General features: G+C 44.3%; 1 protein-coding gene across 3 annotated transcripts; it reads left to right on the top strand.

Moving 5' to 3' along the window:
- On the top strand, positions 1 to 24617 carry LOC122556781 (programmed cell death protein 4-like). Of its 3 annotated transcripts, none has more exons than XM_043703946.2 (11): positions 2 to 237; positions 6527 to 6778; positions 9024 to 9121; positions 10977 to 11090; positions 12301 to 12522; positions 14580 to 14677; positions 16236 to 16347; positions 17634 to 17741; positions 18159 to 18269; positions 19683 to 19822; positions 24101 to 24617. In XM_043703946.2, the coding sequence occupies exons 1-11, from the start codon at positions 210 to 212 to the stop codon at positions 24159 to 24161; spliced, it is 1344 nt and encodes a 447-aa protein (XP_043559881.2). In that variant the 5' UTR covers positions 2 to 209; the 3' UTR covers positions 24162 to 24617. The 3 variants fall into 3 exon arrangements, with proteins under 3 accessions (XP_043559883.2, XP_043559881.2, XP_043559882.2); XM_043703947.2 differs by having other exon boundaries at positions 6530 to 6778; XM_043703948.2 differs by lacking the exon at positions 17634 to 17741 and having other exon boundaries at positions 1 to 237.
- The last annotated feature ends 1012 nt before the right edge of the window (positions 24618 to 25629 follow it).

A 25629-nucleotide genomic window follows, 5' to 3' on the forward strand; every position in this document is an offset into this window, starting at 1 on the left:
CAGGTTTTGGAGTCTCCCACTATTTTGAAAGTTGACGGGAGGGGGAGGAAAACAAAGTTAGGTGGAGGCGGAAAGGAGAACTGAAAGTGACCAACTGGAAAGATTCAGTGAAATAAAGCAGAGACCAGACTGAGCGTGGTTCCTGATTGGTTTTTTTTTTGCAATTTGGAGCCTGGAGACAGGGATTTAAAAGCAGACTGGAGGAGCCAATGGCGTCTGAGGAGAAACAGTATTTGGGTAAGAAGGAATTCTGCAGAAATGGAAATTCAGGGGTGGGCAGTACATTTGGTAAAATAAAGGGAGGGAAGAATGTTTCTAAAGCAGAGAAAACGCTGGGGATTTCAATAGTAAGCATTTGGCTTGAGTTGGAGGGGTGTTGAGAATGCTGTTTCCCCCCCTCCCCTCTCCTCTCCCTCCTCATTCAGTCTGTCTCTTGCTTCAGTGTTTACAGCTCCTGACAGTGAGGAGCTACTGCTTTCCGTCCTTGTGTTGAAAGGTGTGGGTCTTGAAAGTTAGCGAGGGCACAGCAGCCTTCGAGAGTATGTGTTGTTGCTGCAGACCGCGCAATGAGCCCCTGGCTCGGAGGTATATTAAGGTTTGTGTAAAATCGTCAACCTTCAACAGTTCTGTCAAGACGTGAGCCGCGGTGTGACATTTACTCCGGTAATTTGAAAGTAAGTACTGAACGGATATTCATTCGGCTGTATATGAGGGAGGATCCTTGGAACGGTGACGGGATATTTGGGATTCCCTGCCTCAGTCATTTGGTTACTGATGGTTTTAGCAAAGGAACAGAGAATATTAAGATCAGTGTTGCCACCTCCGGCTGTCAAACACTTGGCTGTCCTTTCCCCTGTCAATTTGTGTGTCAGACCAGTGCTGGTTATTTCCGGCATAGAAAGAGAGAGAGAGGTTAATCTGTTACAAATTATCACCTCTTGAGTAGTGTTTACTGATTCAGAATATCGATAATGTAAAGTGCGAGGGGCTTGGCAAATAACTGTGTATATGGTTCCCTTTTGGCAGAGAGGGGAGATGGTGACCCCTCAGATGGTGCCGAGCTCCAGGTTAATGATCTGGGTACACAAGCTCACAGCAGCTGGTGAAACTTAACTGAAAGTAATAAGATTCTAGAAACTCTTTGCAAATATTTTAGGGATTCTTCTTTGGCAGTGGTAGGGCCACTACCTCTGAGCCAGGGGCCCCAGATTAAAGTCCCACCCTGCTCCAGAGGTGTGTCATGTCTGAACAAGTTGATTTTTAAAAAATGTCTGGAATCGAAAGCTAGCCTCTGTTCATGACCAGTTAACAAAAGTGAAGTTACGAAGATCATCTCAGGCATGGTAACCATGAATCGATTCTCAATTGTTGTAAAACCTCATCTGGTTCACTGAAATCTGCTGTCCTCAGCTGGTCTGGCCGACATGTGACTCCAGACTCTCAGCATTTATTGTATCCGTTTCTCCCGATGCGGTCTCCTCTACATTGGGGAGACTGGACGCCTCCTAGCAGAGCGCTTTAGGGAACATCTCCGAGACACCCGCACCAATCAACCACACCGCCCCGTGGCCCAACATTTCAACTCCCCCTCCCACTCTGCCGAGGACATGGAGGTCCTGGGCCTCCTTCACCGCCGCTCCCTCACCACCAGACGCCTGGAGGAAGAACGCCTCATCTTCCGCCTCGGAACACTTCAACCCCAGGGCATCAATGTGGACTTCAACAGCTTCCTCATTTTCCCCTTCCCCCACCTCATCCTAGTTTCAAACTTCCAGCTCCGCACTGTCCCCTTGACTTGTCCAACCTGCCTAGCTCCTTTTCCACCTATCCACTCCACCCTCTCCTCCCTGACCTATCACCTTCATCTCCTCCCCGACTCACCTATTGTACTCTATGCTACTCTCTCCCCACCCCCACCCTCCTCTAGCTTATCTCTCCATGCTTCAGGCTCTCTGCCTTTATTCCTGATGAAGGGCTTTTGCCCGAAACGTCGATTTTGCTGCTTGTCGGATGCTGCCTGAATTGCTGTGCTCTTCCAGCACCACTAATCCAGCAACATGTAAATGGCCCACTCAGGTCAAGGGAAATTAGGGGCATGCAACAAATGCTGGCCTCCCCAGTAATGCCCACATCCTGAGTTGGAGTAAAGAAACTCCTGGCCTGTTTCTATGCTAGACCAATGGAGGTATTTGAAGAGAAGTGGACACCAATGAGTGACTCAGCAGGAACAGCCATTTTGCCTAATGATCGCTGCTAGCAGATTTCACAGTGAGGTGAATTTTAAATGCAGCCACTATCCATATATCACAATTTAGTTATTTATATTGAGAGATTATTTTGCAGTTTGCATGTGAGTTCCTCTTTACTATTCCCTGTGCATACATTATAGGATTCATAGTAATTGTCCAGTGTGTACAGTGGGCACATCATGAGAGCACCATTGTGTCAACCATGAACTTGAGTTTGTCCTAACTTGCTCACCTAGCAACCCAGTACTCATTAACTGACACTGACTTCCAGTCACCAATGCCTTGATTTTAAAATTTACAACTGTGTGCCCATTCATGCATGGGGTCACCCCTCTGTATCTCTGCAACCTCCCACCATCACCACCTGATGTTTATGTACCATGTATAATGTAATAAAATTCCCCAAGGGGCTTCTTGGGTGCAGTATAGATTCTGCAGAGGGTTGTAAGACCTGAAGAAATTCTGAAGATGAGGGGCAAGCTCACGAAACAGGATTGAGAATTTAAAAATCAACACATCAGGAGGCAATATATGCCTGCAAATACTGGAGTGAAAGGCATGTGGGATTTATTATGCACCATAGAGACAAGCAGCTTAGTTTTGGGACAGGTGAAATTGCCATTGGGCTACTCTCTTATTAGAAATGACCGGTGGTGGTTTGATCTGAAGGTCATCTCAACCTCTCCCCTTGAGGCGTGAAGGACAGTCCTTCGTGGTAACCTCAGCCGGTGTGGGAATTGAACCAATGCAGTATGCTGTCCATGAACCAGCTGTCTGGCCAACTGAGCTAAACCCATTCCCAGTTCACAGGAATGTGGGAACTCAGTAAAGAACATGTTGGACAACAAAAGCATGGATGATCTGAGAAGGGTGTAGTAGGGAGATGTGTTGGAGGTGGAAAGAGGCAGTCTCAGTTATCACATGAATGTTGCTATTGTGTCCACCTCCTTCACCAGTAGCACATTCCAGGCACTTACCTCCCCAAGTATTTAAAAAAAACTTGCTTTTACATCACCTTTTAAACTTGCTCTCTTTTACCTTAAATCTATGGGCCCTACTAATTGATGCCGTACCTCGATCTCAAGTCTGAAAAACACCCATGCAGGGCTACTCTCTGTCTTCTATGACTAAGCCAGTTCTGTATCCAATTTAACAGCTCATCCATGCAACTTCACTTTTTGTGTCAGCCTGGCATGAGGGACCTTGTTAAAGGCCTTGCTAAAGTCCATACAAACAAGATCTACCACCCAGCCCTCACCAATCACTCCCTTTTTTTTTTGTTGAGCAGTGCTGTCTCTTTTCTGAAAAGTCAGTGCCAAACTACCTCTTTAGATGCTTTGCTGTGGGACTTTAAGGTTGTGAACAATACAATATCAATGCATATCTTTTTGTTTTTCACAACGTATATGGAGGTGTGGGTGTTGGTGGTGAAAAGAATTTGTTTAAATTCTTGTTTTGTAAAGGGCCATTATCAGTCTTTGAAGATAAACCAAACATGATCCATTCTCTTCCCAAATACACAGAGTTCTTGCCCCAATTTTATCAGTTGTGTATCCCCTCACTTCACCCTCAGTGAACAGTGGAAGGATTTGCAGGCTGTTTGACAGACTATGATGTCAAACCTCCATACCTCTGTCCAAGAAGGGAGGGAAACAGGGCAGTTGAAGAGATGGTTTAATAGATCTCCACAATCTCAGAACAGCGGGTGGGGGTGCTGTAGCCAGACTTCAACGACACATCTTCTGCCAGATGCCAATCCAGAAATCAAGCCAGAACGCTGATCTTCACTGCCAGGACTGTCTAGATTGAGGCTTGAGGCTTTGGGTCTTGCACCTTCTGACCTAGAGCTAGGGAATGCTATGAATGAGGCGCAGACTCACTTCATTCTTGCAATAGATAGACAATACAGTTGATAATAAATGGAGGAAGGAACCTTGTAAGACCATAAGACATAGGGGCCGAAGTAGGCTATTCAGCCAATCAAATTTATTCCATCATTCATTGAGATCATGGCTAATCTGATGATCCTCAACTCCATTTTCCTGCCTTATCCCCATAACCTTTGACTCCCTTACTCATTAAAAATCTGTCTTTCCCAACTTTGAATACACTTAATGACCCAACCTCAACAGCCCTCTGTGGTGAAGAATTCCACAGATTCATGACTGTCGAAGAGAAAAAATACTTCATCTCGATCTTAAATTGTGGCTCCGTATTCTGAGATTTTGCCCTCTGGTCCCAGTGGTTTCCGAAACTTGTTAAAATGGCTGAAGCTCAATTGAATGCACACCCCTCCCCCTCGCCTGTCCCTCCTCTGGACTGTAACATTATTTGGATAGCAATTTATCATATCAAAACAGTCTCCAACACTTTGCACAAATTACATTGACTTTAAAGTTAATGGCTGTTTGTTTTGTTCTCGTGATTTGACAAATCTGCCAGAGTCAGGTGCTCGTGCGATAAGTGTGCCAATTGCTCTTGTGTGGATGTGGAAGGAGAGGGTTGGCTACTGGAAGGGGAGTGGATGGGAATTTGCAGCTGTCTGACCTGGGAATTTAATCCAGAAAGGCAGCTTTCTCTGGTGCTGCAGTGTGGAGTTTTCAACCTCAACTTGGTGGCTGACATCAGCCCTGTAGAATTCTCCTTCTCAATCTTGCTTTTTTGCTCTAGGCTTTTGAAGAATTCCTCAAATTCCTTCTTGAACAGTGTTATAGTCCCTGTCTTATACTCTGTCTGTAAAGCACATGGAAACACTCCTTATCCGACAGTGGGAGCAAGATATATGTTGAATACTTTTTTGAACTTATCTGGTTCCCACTCCAAAGATGTGAGAAATTGCTGACAGATTCTAATAGAATGTGAGGTACTACAATGCTTTTGACTCTGATATTAAACGCCTTTTTTGACCAGGTGATTGTAAAGGCCCCCAGTCACCATTAGAAGTAGACCAGGGCATTTTCCCATGTGCACTGACTATTGTTCATTCTTCAACATTATTTAAAACCTGAGTATCTGTCGTTATCCTATTGCTGTTTGCTGTGTGCAAACTGGTGCTTTATTTACTAAATTACACTTTTTAAAAAAAACTTAAGTCACAGATGGCTGTGAATTGTATGTATAGAGATTTATAATGTTGAAGAATCAAAGTGAATTGAGGTATCTGGGGATAATGAAGGTAGAGTTTAGGCAGGCCAGTTTATGTTGAGTGGCTGAGCAGTCTTGATGGTCTTAGAGACCTAATCCACCTTGTTTTTGTTTTTGTGCTGGCTGAGGAGAGTCACGTAAATTGTATATCTTTAAAATGTGCTGATTGGGGTCCCTCTGGACTGTACCTGCTGGAGGCGTTTCCAACTCATTTTAAATTAACACTGAGGTCAATTTTTTAGATCCTGTCAGCAGGAGATTGGCAAACTCAACATGCGCTGCAGAGGGGGGAGATGACAGGATGTAGGAAGGGGACTTGCTGCCACTGTGATCTGTCAGTCAGGGACCTTAATCTGTTGCCTCAGAATCTTGAGTTCTTCTTCAGCCACTGAATCCCCAAATCCCACTCTAGAGACACGAGCAACAAAATCTACAGTGCTCCACTACAGTACCGAGGGAATGCTGCACTGACAAAGGTGTTGCCATTTGGGTGAGAGGTTCATCTGAGACTTTCTTCTCAAGGTGTAAAAGATCCTGTGGCAATGTTGTGAAGACAAGTTTAGGTTAACGAGTTTTGACAAGGTTTGTAGGTTCTGGATGTACATTTGCTCACTGAGCTAGAAGCTTTTCTAGCTCAGTGAGCAAACCTACATCCACAAGTTTAGGTATCACCTTCGATGGCCTGAACCAGCGTTGCAGGAACAGATTCTCTGGTCACTACCGTATTGCTGTTGTGGGAGCTTACTATGTGCAAATTGGTTGCTAAGATTATAACAGTAACCACACTTTATAAATACGTAAAGTGTGGTATGAAGGGCTTTTGCCCGAAATGTTGATTTTCCTGCTCCTTGGATGTTGCCAGACCTGCTGTGCTTTTCCAGCTTCACTCTAATCTAGACACTTTATAAATACTTAATTTGCCGTAAAACACAGTGAGATATCTTGAGATTGTGAAAGTTACGATAAAAACAGTAATTTTTAAAGATATTACTTCAAACACATCTGAGGTCAGATATTTGTCACCTCTTCTAATGTCTCCTTTGGCTGACGACCACTCTGTTTGATAGTATTCCAGTGCACCATGTTTGTCATGTTAAAGATGCTACATAAATGCAAGTTACTGTTGTTTTCAGCAGCTGCCGAATGTATTCAGACTGAGGATGGGAATGAAGCTGCGAGAGCTGGGGTTCTAGTCTCCCGGGAGGAGGAGTTGCACAAAGCACGACTTAGTGCTAAGGCCAAGAGGAAGCTAAGGAAGAGCTCGTCACGTGACTCTGACTCCAGCCATGAGTCCTTCTCCGACAGTATCGAGGCCCCTGGCACTAAAGGCAAAATGGGAGACAAGAAATCACGGTCTGGGAAAGGCCGGGGGCTTCCGAAGAAAGGTAAGTGGGAAAATTCAGGCAGCATTGGGCGAGGCGGCTTGCTGTTAAAACTTGGGTGATTGTAAGTCTGTCTTCAGATTTCCATTTCCCCTTATCAGACAGACTCTGAGGTATATTCTCTCTGAGACCTCAATGACCTTGCTGGAGTATGGAACCCAATGGGGGACACAAGGATAATGGACGTGGATTCATATGGTGGAATGGACTTGCTTTGAGGGGCCCTTTAAAAGGATTCTCCTCAAAAGTCATGTGTCAGTAACCAATATTAATGTGGGATTTGTAACTATTTCAATATTGGCTTCCTTCTAACCAGTGCAGTGACGGATTCTGATTCGGTCTCCCCCCTCCCCAAATACAGTGAGTCATACTGCAATAAGTCAAGTCTCATCAGTGCCTGGGTTGCCATCTCCGGTGGGATAATTTTCCGGGATATTTCCCTCCTGACCTGACACCTCCTATTGTCTAGCCCCCAAACTACCACCATCAGTCATTCAATGCATCAATTGCTTTTGATGGTTGCCGCAATGCACTGAGTCTGAGAAACTCCTCTGCCCATTCTGTGGTTTTATTAGAGTGGATATGTGCCAGGGTCATAGAGGTGTACAGCATGGAAAAAGACTTTTTGGCCCATTGAGTCTGTGCCAGTCAAAAACAACTATCTATTCATGCTGCTCCCATTTTCTAGCATTGAACCCAGAGTCCAGACTCACCCCCAAGAATGTACTGGCCAGAGAGGAATAGGAAAGGCAAACACACCCTTCTCCCACAAACGTTTGTCTTTAGTTCTGGGAAAGGCCAGGCTAAGCCGGAGAGTATTAGCATCTCTGACCCAGCCCTAAGAACATTACTGCCTCAAACTTACTTACAGTCAGGTGCACCTGCTCAGAGAACCACCAGAGGGGGCTATTCTTCCCCTTCCTGAAGCCTCAATGTTTACATAAAGCAGGATGAATTATAGTGACGGAGTGAACTTTTTAGATTAGGATGGATGATGCCTATGGAGGACATGAATTTCACCAAATAAATAGACTTGGAGACCAACAGTGCCATTAAGATGGTCAAAAATAAAGTGAAAGAAACTACTATTAAAAATGTGTTGTTATTGTGATCAAAAGTACACACCGTACCTGCAATAAAACAGGAGTTGGTGGCAATATCACATTGTGAGGAAATAGATCTGTCAGGGGTCATTGAATCATGGAAAAGCACAGCAGGTCAGGCAGCATCCGAGGAGCAGGAGAACCAACGGTTCAGGCATAAAGCCTTCATCAGAAAATGTTAAGCCCGAAGTATCGATTCTCCTGCGCCTCAGATGCTGCCTGACCTGCTGTGCTTTTCCAGCGCCACACTCTGATCTCCAGCATCTGCAGTCCTTACTTTCTCGTCACTGAATCATGACCACAGAAAAATCAGGATTGCGAATTAAACATTGCAGTCTAGCAGAGGAGGAGGGCTGGAGTAGCTGTATTTATTGGGGATACCAGTCATATTTAAAAAGTGGTGCAGCTATTGGCAAGACAGAACTACAATCCTTTGTTAATAAAGACAAAATTATAACAAAATAATTAATCACACTAATTGTTCTAGTCTACAGGTCATTTGAACTGTGGAAGGTGATGGAAGAATAAGGCAAAATAGGGAGATGGTTAAAAAGCACATGGAGGATTTCAACTACACCTAATATAATTGGCTGGAAGGGATTAAGGGGATGGAGTCCCGGCAATGAATTTGTTCTTTAACTGGTGTTTAGGAAAGCCTGCAAGAAGTGTTTTGCTGTTGGATCTGTTAATAGGAACAAACCAATACAAATAAGAAGTGCAAGAAGGAGAACAATTTAGGGTGTAGTGACCATAACACAACGTTGATTAGGATAGTAATCGAGAAGGACATGAGACTGATAAAGATCTGAGTTAATAATTTGGAGAAAAGTCAATTGGCGGGCCTGAGAATAAAATAGATGACAATTTTGGCAAATGAAGGGAAATGTTTTTAAAATCTTCAGTAAAGTCTATGAAAAATATATTTAAGCAAAAGAAAAATGTAAGTGTCTGAGGGTGAAAGGAATATAAGCTTAAGATGGAGGATAATAAGGGAACATAAATGCTGAGGTAGGCACGGTTGAGTCATGGAGCCCATTTCTGTGCCATATTCTTACTCTCTGTCATTCTCACGGTATTAAGGCAGTGGCACAGCTTGCTTTCCGTGATTATGAGGATTGATCTGATGCAGATTTTGTGTGTTGAAGGAGGTGCTGGCGGTAAAGGTGTCTGGGGTGCTGCAGTTCAGGTGTACGATGTGGAGCAGCCGGACATCCATGATCCCAACTATGATGATGATAAACAGGTATTCTTGGTTTGGTCTCAAATTTACACAGTCAAGTGGCCTTTACAATGTTAAAAGGACTGCATAGATATTCTGAGAAACGCACTTCTCTGGTGGGGGGCTTCAGAACATTGTACAGAAAGTCAATGTTGTTATACATCACCACTACATTTGGCATATTCTTAGAATCATCATAGAATCCCTACAGTGTGGAAACAGGCCATTTGGCCCAACAAGTCTACACCGACCCTCCGAAGAGTATCCCATCCAGACCCATTCCCTTACTCTATTACTTTACATTTCCCCGAACCTACACATCCCGGAACGCTATTGGCAATTTAGCATGGCCAATTCACCTAACCTGCACATCTTTGGACTGTGGGAGGAAACCGGAGTACTGGGAGGAAATCCACGCAGACACTGGGAGAATGTCTGTGAAGTTTACATAGTCACCTGAGGCTGGAAATGAACCCAGGTCCCTGGTGCTGTGAGAATTATTGCTATTTATACCAATTTCCATGTTTGAAAATATTGTAGGGATGTCTCATAAATGCCTGTTGCCCTTCTGAGGAGAGGTAAAGGATATGGAACAATTTCATAAATTGTTTGTAATAGTTTGATAACAAGGGTATATTGAAAATATCTGGTTAGTACTTTATTAATCTAAGTCAATGGGATAATGAAATACTGTTTGACTATTTACATGCAGTGTCTGTGAGGTAATGTCTTCAGGTAGGAATTTGTCTTACTCCAGGTGAAAAGCAAGGATGGTTTCTCAGTAAATTCAGAAAAAGTAAATTGAAGAGTTGCACTTTGAGCTTATCTTCATTTCAGAGGACACGTGACATGATAATAAACTACCAGTTAGATCATTTGCTGCTTGTTGCGTATTTATTTGGTATAGTTATCTCTTCCAATCTATCGTAAAAAAATATTTCTCTATTTCCACTAGCAACCAATGTTCCTACTTCACAATCTACCTTGACAAATGCTAGTCTCTTTGAGCCATCCCCCATCTTTCTAGAGTTATTCCACCAAACAATCCAATTTAATATTATATAATGCTATATAACCCCCATGTCTGCTGTCGGCTGTGACTCAGTTGGTCATGCACTTGCCTGAGTTACAAGTCCAACATCTGAGCTTGAGAACAAATAGGAGGGCTTTGCTTTTGGCTGAAATGTTATCCTGAATCTCTCTCTAACTATCTGAGTGATGTAAAGTATTTCAAGTGATATTTTGAAGAGCAGCTGGCAAGTTATCCCAATATCCTGGACAATATTTATCTGTCAATCAACATTGGGAAGGAGTGCAGATAATCTGCTGATGGCTGTTAGTGGGAATCTTGCTGTCCTCCAAGTTTCTGTATTACAGCATTGACCCCTCTCCGAAAAAATGCTTCATTGGCTGTGAAATGCTTTAAGGTGTCCAGCCGGCCTAAGAAGTGCTAAATAAATGTTATTCTTGATTTTAGCTCATCCTGTTTAATAGTCTAAGTGTACCTGCCCTTGAACAGAACAAGTGAGTGCAGTCTTAATATCAGAGCTAGGTCATTTCTGAATGGAATCACAAAGCACTTTTTCTCTCAATATACAGAAAACCCTTGCCTGTGAAAGGCTGTGGATTCCGAGTGAAGTATTCAAGACTGAACAAAATAGATCTTTGTTTGTATCACCAGATATGGTAGAGCAAAGATCAGAGAATAGAAATTGAGGTACAGAAAACCCTAATTATGATTTACAAGCAGGTCAAGGCTGAAAAGGATGAATAATCTTCCTTCTATTTTAACATTCCTTCTGTTAGGTAGTTTCCCTGTTTGGCATGCGAGTGAGTTGAGGCACTGCAGGTCTGGAAATAACTGTTTGTGTTGTTGTAGGGTGAGACTGTTTACCAAACAGTTGTTCCTGAACTGGATGATCGTGAGTTTGAAAAAGCGGTGACTCCAATTATCCAGGAATACTTTCAACATGGTGACACAAAAGAGGTTGCTGTAAGTAAGATTCCCGTCGCTATCCCATATCTTATTCTCCCTGTCTTACTTTTTCTAACTTCCTATCTTTTCGTTTATCTCTTTGTCTCCCTCGCTTTTCTTTTTCTCAGGCTGTTTGTCTCTTCCCTCTTTTTATTTTCCCTCTCCACTCTTTTTATTTCTTCACAAACACACAGTAGCAAATGGATTTTAATGTAGAGCTCAACTTTGGTCTTTTATTTTAAAAAATGTCCTTTTTAAATGGTAAAATATAAACTAGCAATGGTAGTTCACTGAATCTCTTCAGAAAGGCTTGGGGTGGCTATGTAGGTCAATAAAGTGATGTAAGCCAATTACAAAAGCTAAAAATTCTGGCCTTTATATGTACAGAACTCAAAAGTGAAATTTGAAGGCCTCGCTTTGGCTATACAAAGCCTGACTCAGACCACTTCCAGAGTTACTGTGAGCAATGCCAGACCCTACACTTTCTGACAGACATTGTGGCTTTGGAGTGAATGCAGTGATTATTTACCAGAGTGATGTCTGAACTTGAAGAATTGCCTTTGTGGGACAAGATCAATATTGTTATTCCTGGGACATTTGAAGGCCGAGAAGCGATTTGGTCAAGGTATACTTGAAGATACAAAAAGGATAGATAAAGAGAAATTTATGCTGACTGGGGAGCTGAGGACAAAGGGGCATAGTCTGGAAATTAGAGCCACGCCTTCATGGCAGTAAATTTGTGAAGTCGTACCTTCATTTGCTTAGACCCTGAGCTCTGGAATTCCCTCTGATAGTCTCTCCTCTCTGACTCTCTTCATTGCTTTAAATTGATCCTTGAAACCTAAACCTTCGGTTACCTGTCCTAATATCTCCCTCTGTGGTTTAGTGTCAAATTTTGTTGGTGTTACACCTGACAAGGGCCTTGATGCTTTACTGCATTTTAAAAGCATTATACCAATGCAAGTTGTGGTAATTCAGTCACACATCCAGTTTCTTTCTCTCTCACCTACTTTGCACCCCCCCCCCCCCCCCCCCCCCCCACCCTTCCCAAATAACTCACCTAACATTTTCAGTGGGACACAGGTTAAAGAAAATTGCATAAAGTCAGGTCATGCTCCTGACAGGCAAAAATGCAGATGGGCGCGTGGTGGCACTGTGGGGATGGGCACAGCCTGTTTGCTATCAGTCCACGTGAGGAATTGACTGCCTCTGTTCCGCTGTTTTGCAGACCCTCCTGGCTCAGTTGAACCTTGGCAGTAAGAGGAGCAAGCTCCCGTTCCTGTGCGTCAGCATGGCGCTGGAGGGCAAGGCAAGCCACCGGGAGCTGATCTCTCGCCTCCTGGCCGACCTGACGGGCAAGCGGATGTCTGTCGAAGACGTGGCCTCCGCTTTCGACCAGCTGCTGGGTGACCTGCCAGACCTGGTCCTCGACACACCTGAGGCTCCGCAGGTACGTGGGAAAGACTGTTCCTCTCTCTCTAACCTCACAAGGAACGTGGTGCACTCTCCTTTGCCACATGCAGCTGTGGGTTCAAATTGGTGGACGTTCTACACATGGGGTTGTCTAGAGGGATAGTGCTACCACTGTACTCTGTACCGTGGAACACGGTGAAGGAGACTGCTGGCCATGGCGAAACATGGAGGATATTTATAAAACATGAGTGCTTTATAAATGGTGTACTGAAGTCAGGAATTTGGAGTGAATGGGATTTTAGAGCGAGCAGGAATTCTGTGTAGAAAGGGAGAAGGTCTTTGAGTCCATAGAAAAGGATCTTTCAACCCATGAACTCTGCACCAGTCTGAAACTAAAACCTGACTATTCTTAACCAATTTTTCCAGCATTGTCTCATAGCTCTGGCAGTGCAAGTACATATCTAAATACTACCTCAATGTTGTGAGGGTTTCTGCCTGTACAAACCTCTCCAACTATGAGTTCCAAATTCCCACCACCCACTGGGTGAAAAAGCATTTCCTCTCATCTCCTCTAAACCACCTGCCTTTCGTTTTAGAATTATGCCCCCCTTGTGCTTGATCCTGTGATTGGGAACAACTGCGTTTATGTACCCTGTCCATACACCTCAATCAATCTTCTCTGCTCCAAAGAAATCAGCCTGAGCTTTTCTAGCCTCCCTTCATAGCTGAATTGCTCCATCCTTTGCGCCTCTTCCATTGCAAACGCGTCCTTCGTATCGTGTGGTGACCAGAACTGCACACGGTACTCCAGCTGTGGGTGAACTAAAGATCTGTACTTCTCCAATGTAATTTCCTTGCTCTTATAATCTGTGCCTCAGCTGGTAAAAGCAAGTGTCCTGTACACCACCTTGAACATCCTGTTAACCTGTCCTGCCCATTCCTGATGAAGGGCTTATGCTCAAACATTGATTCTCCTGCTCCTCAGATGCTGCCTGACCTGCTGTGGTTTTCCAGCACCACACTTTTTGACTCTGCCACCTTCAGGAATCGTGGACAAACTTCCTAAGGTCCTTCTGTTCTTCCTAGTGGCCTGCCATTCATTGAGTGTTCCCTTGTCTTGTTCCATTTTTCAAAGTGCATCACTTCACATATGGGTTAAGTTCCATCTGCGACTGATCTGCCCATCAAACCAATCCATTTACATCTTCCCCATCACTGTCAAGCCCCTGACCACTCTTTGGGCCATCTGCAAACTTATTAATCATGAGTAAAGATCGTAAAGTAGATTAGTTTGTAGAATGTTTTCATGACAATATGTTGAGTAACCAAATGGGAAGAAGTTGTATGTATAATGAGGTGGGGTTAGTTCATAATCTCACAGTAAAACATCTGGGAAAAAGTAACCATAATGACATTGAATTCCATATGAAGTTTGACAGCAACGTACTTGAGTCAAAAGATGATGATCTCCAGCATCTTTGATTTATGGCTTTCGTATTAATGATTGTGAAACTTCTGATTAGTGTCACAGAAGCATTCCAATGAAAATGGAATTGACATATTTGGTGGGTCTGAAAATCTTCTGGGCTTAACCAAGTCTGGTCTGTGCTCCTTGTAATCCAGTTGGCACTAGGATCAAAACCATGCTCTGAGAGGTACAGCGCCCTATCAAATTCTGATCGAAGGTAGCTGAGGATGTCCTGTGAGGATGACTTCATCTTGCTCAGTTTCTCCCATGTGCGTGCCCAACCTTTGGAAGAGAAACTACACTGGCCTAAAATCAAATGGCACACGAATCCTGATGCAGCACATATTTTGCTGACATTATTGAGGGTAACTTGCTTTGTTTGCCAATTGGAAGCAGCCTCAAAGGCAACTTCGGAGGAAGGGCATTGTGTAGGTAAGGTGTCTTGTCACCTCTCAAAATGGTGACAAGACACTGGGTGGGGGAACACAATTTCATATGAGTATGTAGCCATGGTGACACAGTGGGTTCTAACTTAGGACTGTGTATCGGTGTAAGTTCAAATGGCAAGGCCTGTTTCGAAGCTTTCCCTTCATTGTGTCTCTCCTGGTTGATGTGTTTGTGTGCAGATGTTGGGCCAGTTTATAGCTCGTGCCATGGCTGACCATGTCTTACCCACCGGTTTCCTGGACAGCTACAAGGGGAAGGTTGACTGTGAGCAGGCTCGGTAAGCACAGACAGGCCAGTGCATGTATCTGCAAGACCTTGATACTAAATTATCTGCTGACAGCGGGTCTCTCTTTCTGTTCTTGTCTTTCCCAAAGGTGCTGTTCTGGAGGAAGCATGCTTAAGTACAGCACATATAGAGATGTTATTCTCCATCCTCTCCTCCACTCCCTCCTTTTCTGTATCAGAGTGACTGTCTCATTCCCAATCCCATGGCCGGGATCATTTACTTTGAGTCAGCTGAGAGTTGGAAAAGTCGCCAACCTTTCTCCTTACTGCATCTGGAGAGGAGTCTCGTAGAAAGTTCAATCACATCATCCCTACACTTGAGTGACTGCTAACATGGTGACATCCCAATTGAATTAAGTCAGACTTTAAATTTCATGGTGCAGTTCTAGGAGTTAGAATATCCTGGAACATAGGTAATTAGAGTCATAGAGTCATAGAGACATACAGCATGGAAACAGGCCCTTCGGTCCAACCCATCCATGCCGACCAGATATCCCAACCCAGTCTAGTCCCACCTGCCAGCGCCTGGCCCATATCCCTTGATGAATTATACTGCAATTCAAACATTAACTTAGAACGACAAACATAAGAAAGAGAAGCAGGTGTACACCTAGGCCTATCCAGCCTGCTCTCACCCTTCAATAAGATAATGGTTGAGTTAAAGTGACCTTAACACCACTTTCCTGCCTGATTCAGTAATCCTTGATCCCTTATCAATTTGCATAATAGATTTCCTGATCCAGCCTCCACTGCTGTCTATGAAAGAGAATTCTAAACACTTGGGGTGTTTTGAGAAAAATTTTCTCTTTGTCACTGATTTAAATGTGCGATCTCTTATTTTCATTACAGTGTGGAAACAAGCCCTTCGGCCAAACAAGTCCACACCGATGTTCCGGAGGCCAACTCACCCATCCTCCCTATTATCCTACATTTCCCTGACTAATGTATCGAACTTAGAACACTAATCTGAACACTATGGGCAATTTAACATGGCCAATTCACCTAAACTGCCACATCTTTGGACTGTGAGGGGAAACCGGAGCACCCGGAGGAAACCCACGCACACACTGGGAGAATGTGCAAACTCCACAGTCGCCGGAGGTGGGAATCAGACCCGGGTCCCTGGTGCTGTGAGGCAGCAGTGCTAACCGCTGAGCCACCGTGCCACCCTTCTCTGTCTATTCTGTTAAGCCCTTTGACTTTCCCTCTGTCTACTCTTTTTTTGAGCTTATCACAGTACCTCTGTTCTAGTTGCATTATTGCAAATATATTTTTTGCCTTCTCTGTCCATCCGTGCTTCTGCATCCTGTTGAGGACATGGAGTTCAGAACTGAGTTGGTTCCATTTGTTCAGTTTAACAGCGATTTGTTAACATTGTCCTCCTTCGGGATGGTTGAGGAACAAAGGTATTTGAGGGATCCATTTGCACAGATTGTGAAAAGCCAGTGGACAGTGACAAGTCTCTGCTAAAACTGGAGGTGGGGGACCTGTGGTGGATTGGAAGGTTAGCAGTGACCCCACTGAGCTTTTGTGTTCCTCTTTCTCTTCAGCGTGTCACTGGACAAGGCCACGGTGCTGCTCAGCATGAACCGAGGAGTGCGGCTGGACAATGTCTGGGGGGTCGGAGGTGGCCTGAGACCTGTCAAGCAGCTTGTTAAGGAGGTGAGACAGGGATCATGGAGGGACCAGGAGCTGGAGGCTGGTGGGTGGGGGGGGGGGGGGGGGTTGGTCAATGGAGTTCCGTAGTGGATGCGGGGCATTTGGTCTGGGCCTGGGTGTTGTGTGGGGTTAGTTATAGAGATGTACAGCATAGAAACAGACCCGTCAGTCCAACACATCCGCGCCCTGGGTGTCCCAATCTGACCTCGTCCCATTTGCCAGCACTTGGCCCTCTAAACTCTTCCTATTCATGTACCCATCCAGATGCCTTTTAAATGTTGTTGTAATTGTACCAGCCTCCACCAACTCCTTTGGCAGCTCGGTCCATGCAAGCACCAACCTCTGCGTTTAAAAACTTACTCCTCTGGTCCTTTTTATATTTTCCCCCTCGCATCCTAAACCTATGCCCTCTAGTTTTGGACTCCCCCACCCCAGGGGAAAAAGACCTTGGCTATTCACTCTATCGGTCCCTGTCATGATTTTATAAACCTCTATAAGGTCACCCCTCAGCCTCCAATGCTCCGGGGAGTAGAGCCGCAACCTAGTTAGTTTCTCCCTATAGCTCAAACCCTCCAGTCCCAGCAACAGCTTTGTAAATCTTTTCTGCACCGTCTCGAGTTTAATATCATCCTTCCCGTAGAAGAGCAACCAGAATTCCCTCAAACACCTTGTCTCAGTCACAACCCTCGAACTCAGCACCGCCTTCCTAACCTGCAATCTCCTTCCTGACCTCTCCGCCCCCACCCCCACTCCGGCCTATCACCCTCACCTTGACTTCCTTCCACCTATCGCATTTCCAACGCCCCTCCCCCAAGTCCCTCCTCCCTCCCTTTTATCTTAGCCTGCTTGGCACACCTTTCCTCATTCCTGAAGAAGGGCTCATGCCCGAAACATCCACTCTCCTGCTCCTTGGATGCTGCCTGACCTGCTGCGCTTTTCCAGCAACACATTTTCAACCAGAATTGCATGCGGTATTGTAAACGTGGCCTCACCAACATCCTGTACAGCCGCATCTTGAGTCACACAAGGACTTGTCATGTTCCAGCTGTGAAGGTGATGTTGTGGGATCTTGCTGTGCACAAATTGGCAATGATGTTCTCAACGTCACAGTAGTGACCACATGCCAGATGAAGTGCTTCATTGACTATGAAATACTTTGCTGGGCTGAGGTTGTGAAAGGTGCTACATAAGTGCAAGTATTCCTTTGCTGGGGAATGGAGTGTCTGATGGAAGTTCTGCTCTGGTGTTAAGGAGCTGGAGCAGCATTAATCCTTCATACTGTTCACCAGATGACCCTGTTACTGAAGGAATATCTGCTGTCCACAGACTGTGCTGAAGCCGAGCTCTGTCTGCAGAACCTGGAGGTTCCCCACTTTCACCACGAGCTCGTCTATGAGGTATGTCTCACCAGATCATCAACTCTCCTCTGTCTCTTCATCTGATGCACATTCACCGCCGTCTCTGCTGTAGTCCCCATAAAAGCAAGGTGCGCGATTACTGGAAATCTGAAATAAAGAGAGGCCATGCACTAAACAGTAGCTGAGGCAGTACTTGTGGAAAGACCATTGACCTGAATAATACTCTTCTTTTTTATTTTCTTTGCAGATTCTGCCTGGCCTGCTGAGCATTTCCAGCATTTTTCCATATCTACAGTATGTTGTCATCTGCCAGGCGTTATCCACCTGTATCTCTGTATCATTCCTGCCCTTCAATAACATCTCTGTATCCTTCCATGCCACCACCTCAGTCCTGCTCCTTCTGCGTTGTCCCCACTTCAGCATAACATTGTTAACCTCTAATACTCTGCTCTGCAGGCTGTAGTGATGGTTCTTGAGTCCACCAGCAGCAACGTCTCTGACCTGATCGTAAAACTCTTGAAGTGTTTCTGGGAGTCTGGCTTTGTAACTCTTGACCAAATGAACCGGGTGAGTTTGCTGAATCTGCCACAGGGGAAGGACACTGAAAGCAAAGTCAATGAAAAATCAAAGGGCTGTTCAAACATTATCTGAATTCTCTGATGTGGAGGTGCCGGTGTTGGACAAAATTTTAAAAATCACACAACACCAGATTATAGTCCAACAGGTTTACTTGAAAGAACAAGCTTGTGGAGCACTGCTTTGTCAGGTAGCCACCTGATGAAGGAGCAACACTCCGAAAGCTAGTACTTCTGAATAAACCTGTTGGATTATAACCTGATGTTATGTGATTTTTAACTGAATTCTCTTTGCTCCAGACAGCTACAGCTGGCCTGATGACCTTATCCATGACTGAACCAGAGTTACAATTAGTGCTCCACAACTTGGCAAATTTTTCCTTTTCAAGTATTTATCAAGTTCGGTTCAGTCTGGATAAGTCCAGTTTTGAAAATTACTGCTGAATCTGCTGCCATCATCCTTTTTATCTTCCAAACCATCACAATTTATAAAAAAAAAACCCTCCTCTGCTCCCCTTTTATTTATTTTAACAATCACATTTTATCCTTCTCTGTCAACGGCCATTCTGTCAGTCCATGGTGATTCTCGCTAGCTCTTCTGAACTTTGAATACTGCTCATACATTAATCACACCATTACGAGAGGCACAGCTGAGAATTCCTAAAGACAAGCAGAGTGTGAAATGTGCTCCACAATTCGGAGTCTTTTCTCTCAAACAATCATTTGCTGGCTTTCAGAGCCTGATTTTGACAATCATGTGTTAAGACATTGGAATGTTGAGGTTGGAGGGATAATTATTGATCATTTTAGCAATTTTTTTGAGTTTCTCCCTATGATCCTTTGTGTTCCTGTCTGTAATCCCAGGTGATAACCTCAGCTAGATTAAATTGTTGGACAAGCTGAGTGACATTTTCCCCAAAGTTATGATCCGTCTCATTAATCTGACTGGGAGGGTGGGGGGGGGTGTGTGGAATAAAACTCTGTAGAGAAGGAAGAACATTCCATTTTAGAATGATGCAGCCTCTTGCTCCCACTGCCTCCTTCTCAGGGATGCTGTCTTTTGGATACAATATTAAACGAAAGCTAGATCTGCCTTTTCATCAATGCTAAGAGCAGCATGGGTGTTCTCCTTGGTGTCCTGTGCGTGACACCTAACCCTGAAGCAGCACTCCCAACACTGATGATCTGGTCACTATTATAATGGGATCATGCTTGTGGGATCTTGCTTTGCACAAATTGTCTGCTGTTCTTTTCATGTTGCAACAGTGACTTCAAAAAGTACCTCAGTGGCTGTAAAGTGCTTTGGAATGTCCTGAGGTGATGTATATATTTAAATGCAACTCTTTTTATCCGTGACTTACTAAGATGCCATCTGCCTCTCTCCCCCTCCCTTTTCCCTCCACAGGGATTCAAGCGGGTGTTTACTGCTATGCCAGATATCAGTCTAGATGCACCAAACTCTTACAGCACTCTGAAAAGTTTTGTGAACCATTGTCACCAACAAGGGGTCATCACCAAAGCACTCCAGGATCAGTGCCCAACACGGTAGGATATGAAACATTGAACTTGTTAAGGAGAAAGCTGGCACTTCAGAAATGTAATACCATTGCAGGGTGTGTCTGAGCCAAGGAAAGTGGAAGGTGGAAACTTTGCAGTGAGTAACTCGCCTCCTGATTTGTCCAGCAACTAAAAGGCTGACATCAGGAATACCCCCACCCGCCTGGATGAGTGCAGTTCTAACAACACAAGAAGCTTGACACCCTCCAGGAGTGATCAGTGCATTTATTTGGCACCTTAAACATCCACTCCCTCCACCCTTGATGCTCAATAGCTGCAGTGTGTACCATCTACACGATGCACAGCAGAAGTTTACCGAGGCTCCTTCAACAGCATCTTACAAACCCTACTATTTAAAAAAAACAAAGGTAACATTACCTGGGAATGCCACGACCTGCACGTTCTCCTCCAAGCCCCTCACCAGCCTGAAATTGGAAATATATGCCATTCCTTCACTGTCACTGGGTCAGAATCCTGGAATTCTCTCCCTAACAGTACATGGACTGCAGTGCAGTGGTTCAAGGAGGAGTCCACTACCCCCCCTCAAGGGCAACTAGGGATGGGAAATAAATACTTGGGGATGGTCACATTCCATAAAACAAAAGCTCCAGGATCCTAAACTTGGCTTTAGTACAGGCCGACTGTAGTATCCTTAGAATCCCTACAGTATGGAAACAGGCCTTTCAGCCCAACAAGTCCACACCGACCCTCCGAAGAGTCTCCCACCCAAACCCATCACTCTATATTTACCTAACCTACACATCCCTGAACACTACGAGCAATTTAGTGTGGCCAATTCACCAGGCCTGTACATCTTTGGATTGTGGGAGGAAACCAGAGCAGCCAAAGGAAACCCACACAGACACGGGGAGAATGTGCAGACACCACACAGAAAGTGGCCCGAGGCTGGAATCGAACCCGGGTCCCTGCCGCTGTGAGGCAGCAGTGCTGACCACTGCACCACCATGCTACCGCGGATCGGTTTCCGCAGTTTCAGTTACACTCGGCTTACTGTGGCCCGAACATATGGCAGGGAACATTCCAGAACCAGGGACCAGGAGACTGCCTGGAAGATACGTTTTTCCATTGAAATGAATGGGTTCACGACTATCTGCGGTTTTGGGCTTCCGAGTTCGGTGTTGGAATGTATCCCCACGGTACGGTGGGACTACTGTACAATTGGTTTAAGCAAGTCAGGGCTCAAGTGGAGAAAAACTAACAGCAGTTTCCTATTTGATTTTTGACTTAATAAACTTCCAGTCCCTCTTCCAGTGCTTCTCTCTGTAATACAAAGAACAGAATGAGCCAGTTTTACTAGTCCACCTGTTTGTTTTCACTGTTGGAGCTAGCAGGTGTACCCAGGGACTGATGAGGAACTAAGAGGTTTTGAGGCCTGGTGCATGGATCAGGAAACTCCTGAGCAGACACCGAAAGAAAAGGGGGAGCTTATAGTATATGTTCCCCTTTAAATTTCCTGACTCTGGACACAAACGGGTGGAAGTTATGCTTTAGATAATGCATTCAAGTCTAGGCACTGTACCTTCAGAAGGTTAGTTTGCTAAGGACAACATCGTGGGTTCCATCCCAAACCTTTGTAGTCACCTCTCCTGTCAATGACATTGGGATCTGAACATTTACAGTTCATAATCCGTTGTCCTCCATATTAACATGTGTTATGGCATAAACAACAGCTTGGATTCATAATCAGCAGTTATCAGGTTTGGTGACAAGAGCAAGCTCAAAGGAGTTCAAGGAGTGTGGAGGGCGTGAACAGGGACTACAATGTATAGACACCTGGTGAGAAAAGGAGGTAGAATTGGAGGGTGCAGAGGTAAGAAGGATTGAGGGCTGGAGGAGGTGACAGCACTTAGGTGACCGCTGAGGGATTTGAACACCAAGGTGAGAATTATGATTTGGGGACATTGTCAGATTGGGAGCCGGTTTAGGTCGGTGACCATGGATGTGGCAGGTGGATGAAACTTGGTGTGAGTTAGAATGTAGGCAGCAGAGATTTGGATGGACTAAATTTCACAAAAGATTGGACAGTGGGAGCTGGGCTGGAGAGTCTGGTCTATTGTTGACAACATCATGAACGAGGGTTTTAGCAACCAGAGCATCCAAGACAAGTGGTTGTTTTTCACTGGTGCAGAATTGATGGGCCAAAGGGCCTTTCTTTACTATACAACTCTGACTTTATGTTTTTTATGAAGTTGCCCATCAGTTTATTGCCTGCCTTCTAGCCATGACTTGTGGAGGTGGCCCCTTGTGGTGGAATGGAAACCTGCAGAAACCGTTCAGAGAATTGCACTTGGAGCTGCTGTTGTTCATCTGGACAAAGTGCCATAAAAAGTTTGACAAGAATTACTAAGATTAACAAATTATGATTGTCAGGAGAGGTTGAATACTCTGGTAGTCTTTCTGTTTAAAAACAAAAGGCTGAGTTGAGAGATCCTTAAAACATTGACAGACTTTTTAAGATGAATATACAGAAGGTGTATCCATTTGTGGGAGAGCTCAATGCTACAGATTGTGCTTTTAAGATAGTTGTGAATAAGTCCAATTAAAACTTAAGGAGAAATTTCTTTAGCCAGAGAGTAGTGAGAATGTAGACCTCACTAAAACATTGTATAATTGAGACAAATAGAACCGATTTAAGTAGATGCCAGATAAGTACTAATGTCTGATTTGTTTAATTTTAAATTTCTGTGGTCCTTTCTGAATTCCAAGTAGTATCTATAAAGTTGTTCTTATTGCAGAATACTATTTTAGAACAAAGAAACAGGAAGGCCATTCAGCCCATTGAACCTGCCCCACGATTCACATGGCTGATTGAATGCTACAATGCCTTTTACCCTATAACTATGTACACCACTGTTAAGCAGAAATGTACCAATCTCTATATTAATCAGACTCAAAGACTAAGCCTCCACAACCATCTGTGGTACAGAATTCTAAAGGTTAACAATCCTCTGAGTAAAATAAGTTTTCCTTATTTTGCACTCAAGTAGCATCCCCTTGATTTTTAAGTCGTGGCCCTTAGTTCTCAGCTCCACCATGGGGGGGAACCATCTTAGCTGGATATCCCTTTTAAGTATTTTCTCGGTTTCAATGAGATCACCTCTCATTCTTTGTAACTGGAGAGGGGAAGACCACTTTTCTCAATGCCTCATCATTGAACAGTTCCACCATCCCGAGAACAAGTCTGGTAACCTATTGTTGCACTTCCTCTCTGGTGATTAATATCTTTCCTGAATTAAAGGGACCAAAACTGCACACTGTACTCCACGTGCAGTCTAATCAAGCTCCTATACAATTGCTTCAATTGTAGTCAAATCCTATTTAATAAAGACTAACATTCCATTAGCCTTGCTAATAAATTGTTGCACCTGAATGCTAACCTTTAGTGATGTCTCTACAATAACCTAGGTGCCATTGTACATCTATACTTTCCGACTTTATACCATTTAAGAAATACTCTGCACATCTGTTTCTCATATCAAAGTGGATAATTCTAATTTTTCATGTTAATATCCCATCTCTAATATTCTTGCCTATTCATTAAGCCTGTTCAAATCCCCCTGAAATTTCTTTGCATCTTCCTCACAACACACATTCCTTCTTAGCTTTGTATCATTTACAAATTGATAAATCCTATATTTAGTTTCCGTGTGCAAATCATTGATATATATTGTGAACCACTGGGGCCAGAGTGCTGATCCTTGCAGTACCCCACAATCTGCGAACCCAAGAATGGTTCATTTATTCCTTCTCTGTATTCTGTGATAGCCAATCTTTAATCCAAGCCAGCATATCATCTCCACTTCCATGTGCTTTAATCTTTCTAACCATCCTCCTGTAACAGACTTTATCAAAAACCTTCTGAAAATGTACCTATAGTAAGTCCATCGACTTTCCTTTATCAACTTAGTTTTTTGAAGACTTTACAAACAAACTCACCAAACATGATTTCCCGTTTGTAAATCCACGCCCAATCGGATCATCATCAAAGTCTTTATTTATTCCATCCTCTACGATAGATTCTAACCTTTTTTCCTACTATTGATGTAATGCTGTCAGGTCCATAATTCCATGACTTCTTTCTTGGCCTCTTTTTAAATATTGTGTGATATTTGCTATCTATGGATATTAGCTACCTATCATAATATCACTCCAGAATCTAGAGATTCGGCTTGAGTGTTTGTTTATTTTCTATGCCCGGTGTTTCTGTTTGGTAATTGTGGTTTTCTTTCTGTCACCCACCTCCAGAGAAGCCAAGCCCGCTGTGAATGAGGACGGGAGTAACTGTGTCATGCAGGTTGACCAGTAAGAGGCACCTAGAAGTCAGTATGGGTGCACCTCAGCAAAGTGTAGGGTATCTATATCTGAGGTGCAGCAAGAGTCGCATCTGGGTTCCACAGAATAAAAAGAGAAGGCAAAGAATGAGCAGGCAGAAAGATTCCGGTTAATTGGGATGCCTTCCTTTCATTGTTTTAATAATGGCAAACCTGCTAAAAATGTGCTTCTGAGCTTGGCTGTGCTGATCTGAGCACAGGTCTTGGGCAGTCGATACTCAAGGACAGAATATAGAACCGAGGTCAGTGGAATGTGAGACGTTGAAGTGTTTCCCGTCAGGAATGAGCGTCATGTAAAGTTAGACCTTTTTTTAAGGATTTTGTTTTATTTTGAGCATGTTGCCATATACAAAGGTCAGCTGTGTAATTGCAGTTTGGGGCATTTTATAATCTTTTATGACCTCTTGACAATAAAGTGTTACATTTCACTACTCAAGTTTGATCTTTAATAATCCAAACAACCATGGGCCCAAAGGTGAATTGACACACAGGCTGACCGAGGCTGTGTTCAGGGTCAGGGTGGGTTAGCAGGAACACCCTGTGCCTGGGGTCGGGGTGGGTTAACACGCACGCCCTGTGCCCGGGGTCGGGGTGGGTTATTTACGCACGCCCTGTGCCCGGGGTCGGGGTGGGTTAACACGCACGCCCTGTGCCCGGGGTCGGGGTGGGTTATTTACGCACGCCCTGTGCCCGGGGTCGGGGTGGGTTATTTACGCACGCCCTGTGCCCGGGGTCGGGGTGGGTTAACACGCACGCCCTGTGCCCATGGTTGGGGTGGGTTAGGGTCGGGGTGGGTTATTTACGCACGCCCTGTGCCCGGGGTCGGGGTGGGTTATTTACGCACGCCCTGTGCCCGGGGTCGGGGTGGGTTAGGGTCGGGGTGGGTTATTTACGCACGCCCTATGCCCGGGGTCGGGGTGGGTTATTTACGCACGCCCTGTGCCCATGGTCGGGGTGGGTTAACACACACACGGCCTTTTGTGACCTCAGGATATGCTAAAGTGTTCGACAGTCAACAAAGTATTTTTGGAGTACAGTTAATGCTGTGGGAAATGTGGAATCTGTTTTGCTCAGTAAAGTTCTTTCAACAGTCAAATAATAATGCATAGATAATCACAATGATGGTATAGGATAAATGATTTGTTTTAAACTTATGCGTTGGAATCCCAAGATGGGAAAGACACCACCTTTGTATAATCCAGCATTCCCTCGACTCAGCAGTAAAGTGTCATCAGGGACTTTCTGCTGCAGTGTTTCGAATGCATCTTAGAAATTATGCTGACATTTTTTAATTTAAAAAAGCAAAATAATCCATTCATCATTTAGATTAAAGTTTACGCTGATCCCTTTCTCAGCGATTTGTTTGAGATTTATTATTCCTGCAGTCTGATGAGGCAACTCAGGAAACTTTACTGAACTTAAAAAGTAATACGTAACAAAGCA

This window comes from Chiloscyllium plagiosum, unplaced genomic scaffold (genome assembly GCF_037043375.1).
Source record: "Chiloscyllium plagiosum isolate Xiang-an unplaced genomic scaffold, Cpla_swu_hap1 HiC_scaffold_16, whole genome shotgun sequence".
Taxonomy (NCBI): Eukaryota; Metazoa; Chordata; class Chondrichthyes; order Orectolobiformes; family Hemiscylliidae; genus Chiloscyllium; species Chiloscyllium plagiosum.

Excerpts from the sequence above, each read along its gene's own strand:
- LOC122556781 (XM_043703946.2), top strand. The coding sequence starts at position 210 with ATGGCGTCTGAGGAGAAACAGTATTTGG. Across the intron at positions 238-6,526 it reads TGAGGAGAAACAGTATTTGG|CAGCTGCCGAATGTATTCAG; the intron begins GTAAGAAGGAAT and ends TGTTGTTTTCAG. Across the intron at positions 17,742-18,158 it reads ACCACGAGCTCGTCTATGAG|GCTGTAGTGATGGTTCTTGA; the intron begins GTATGTCTCACC and ends TCTGCTCTGCAG.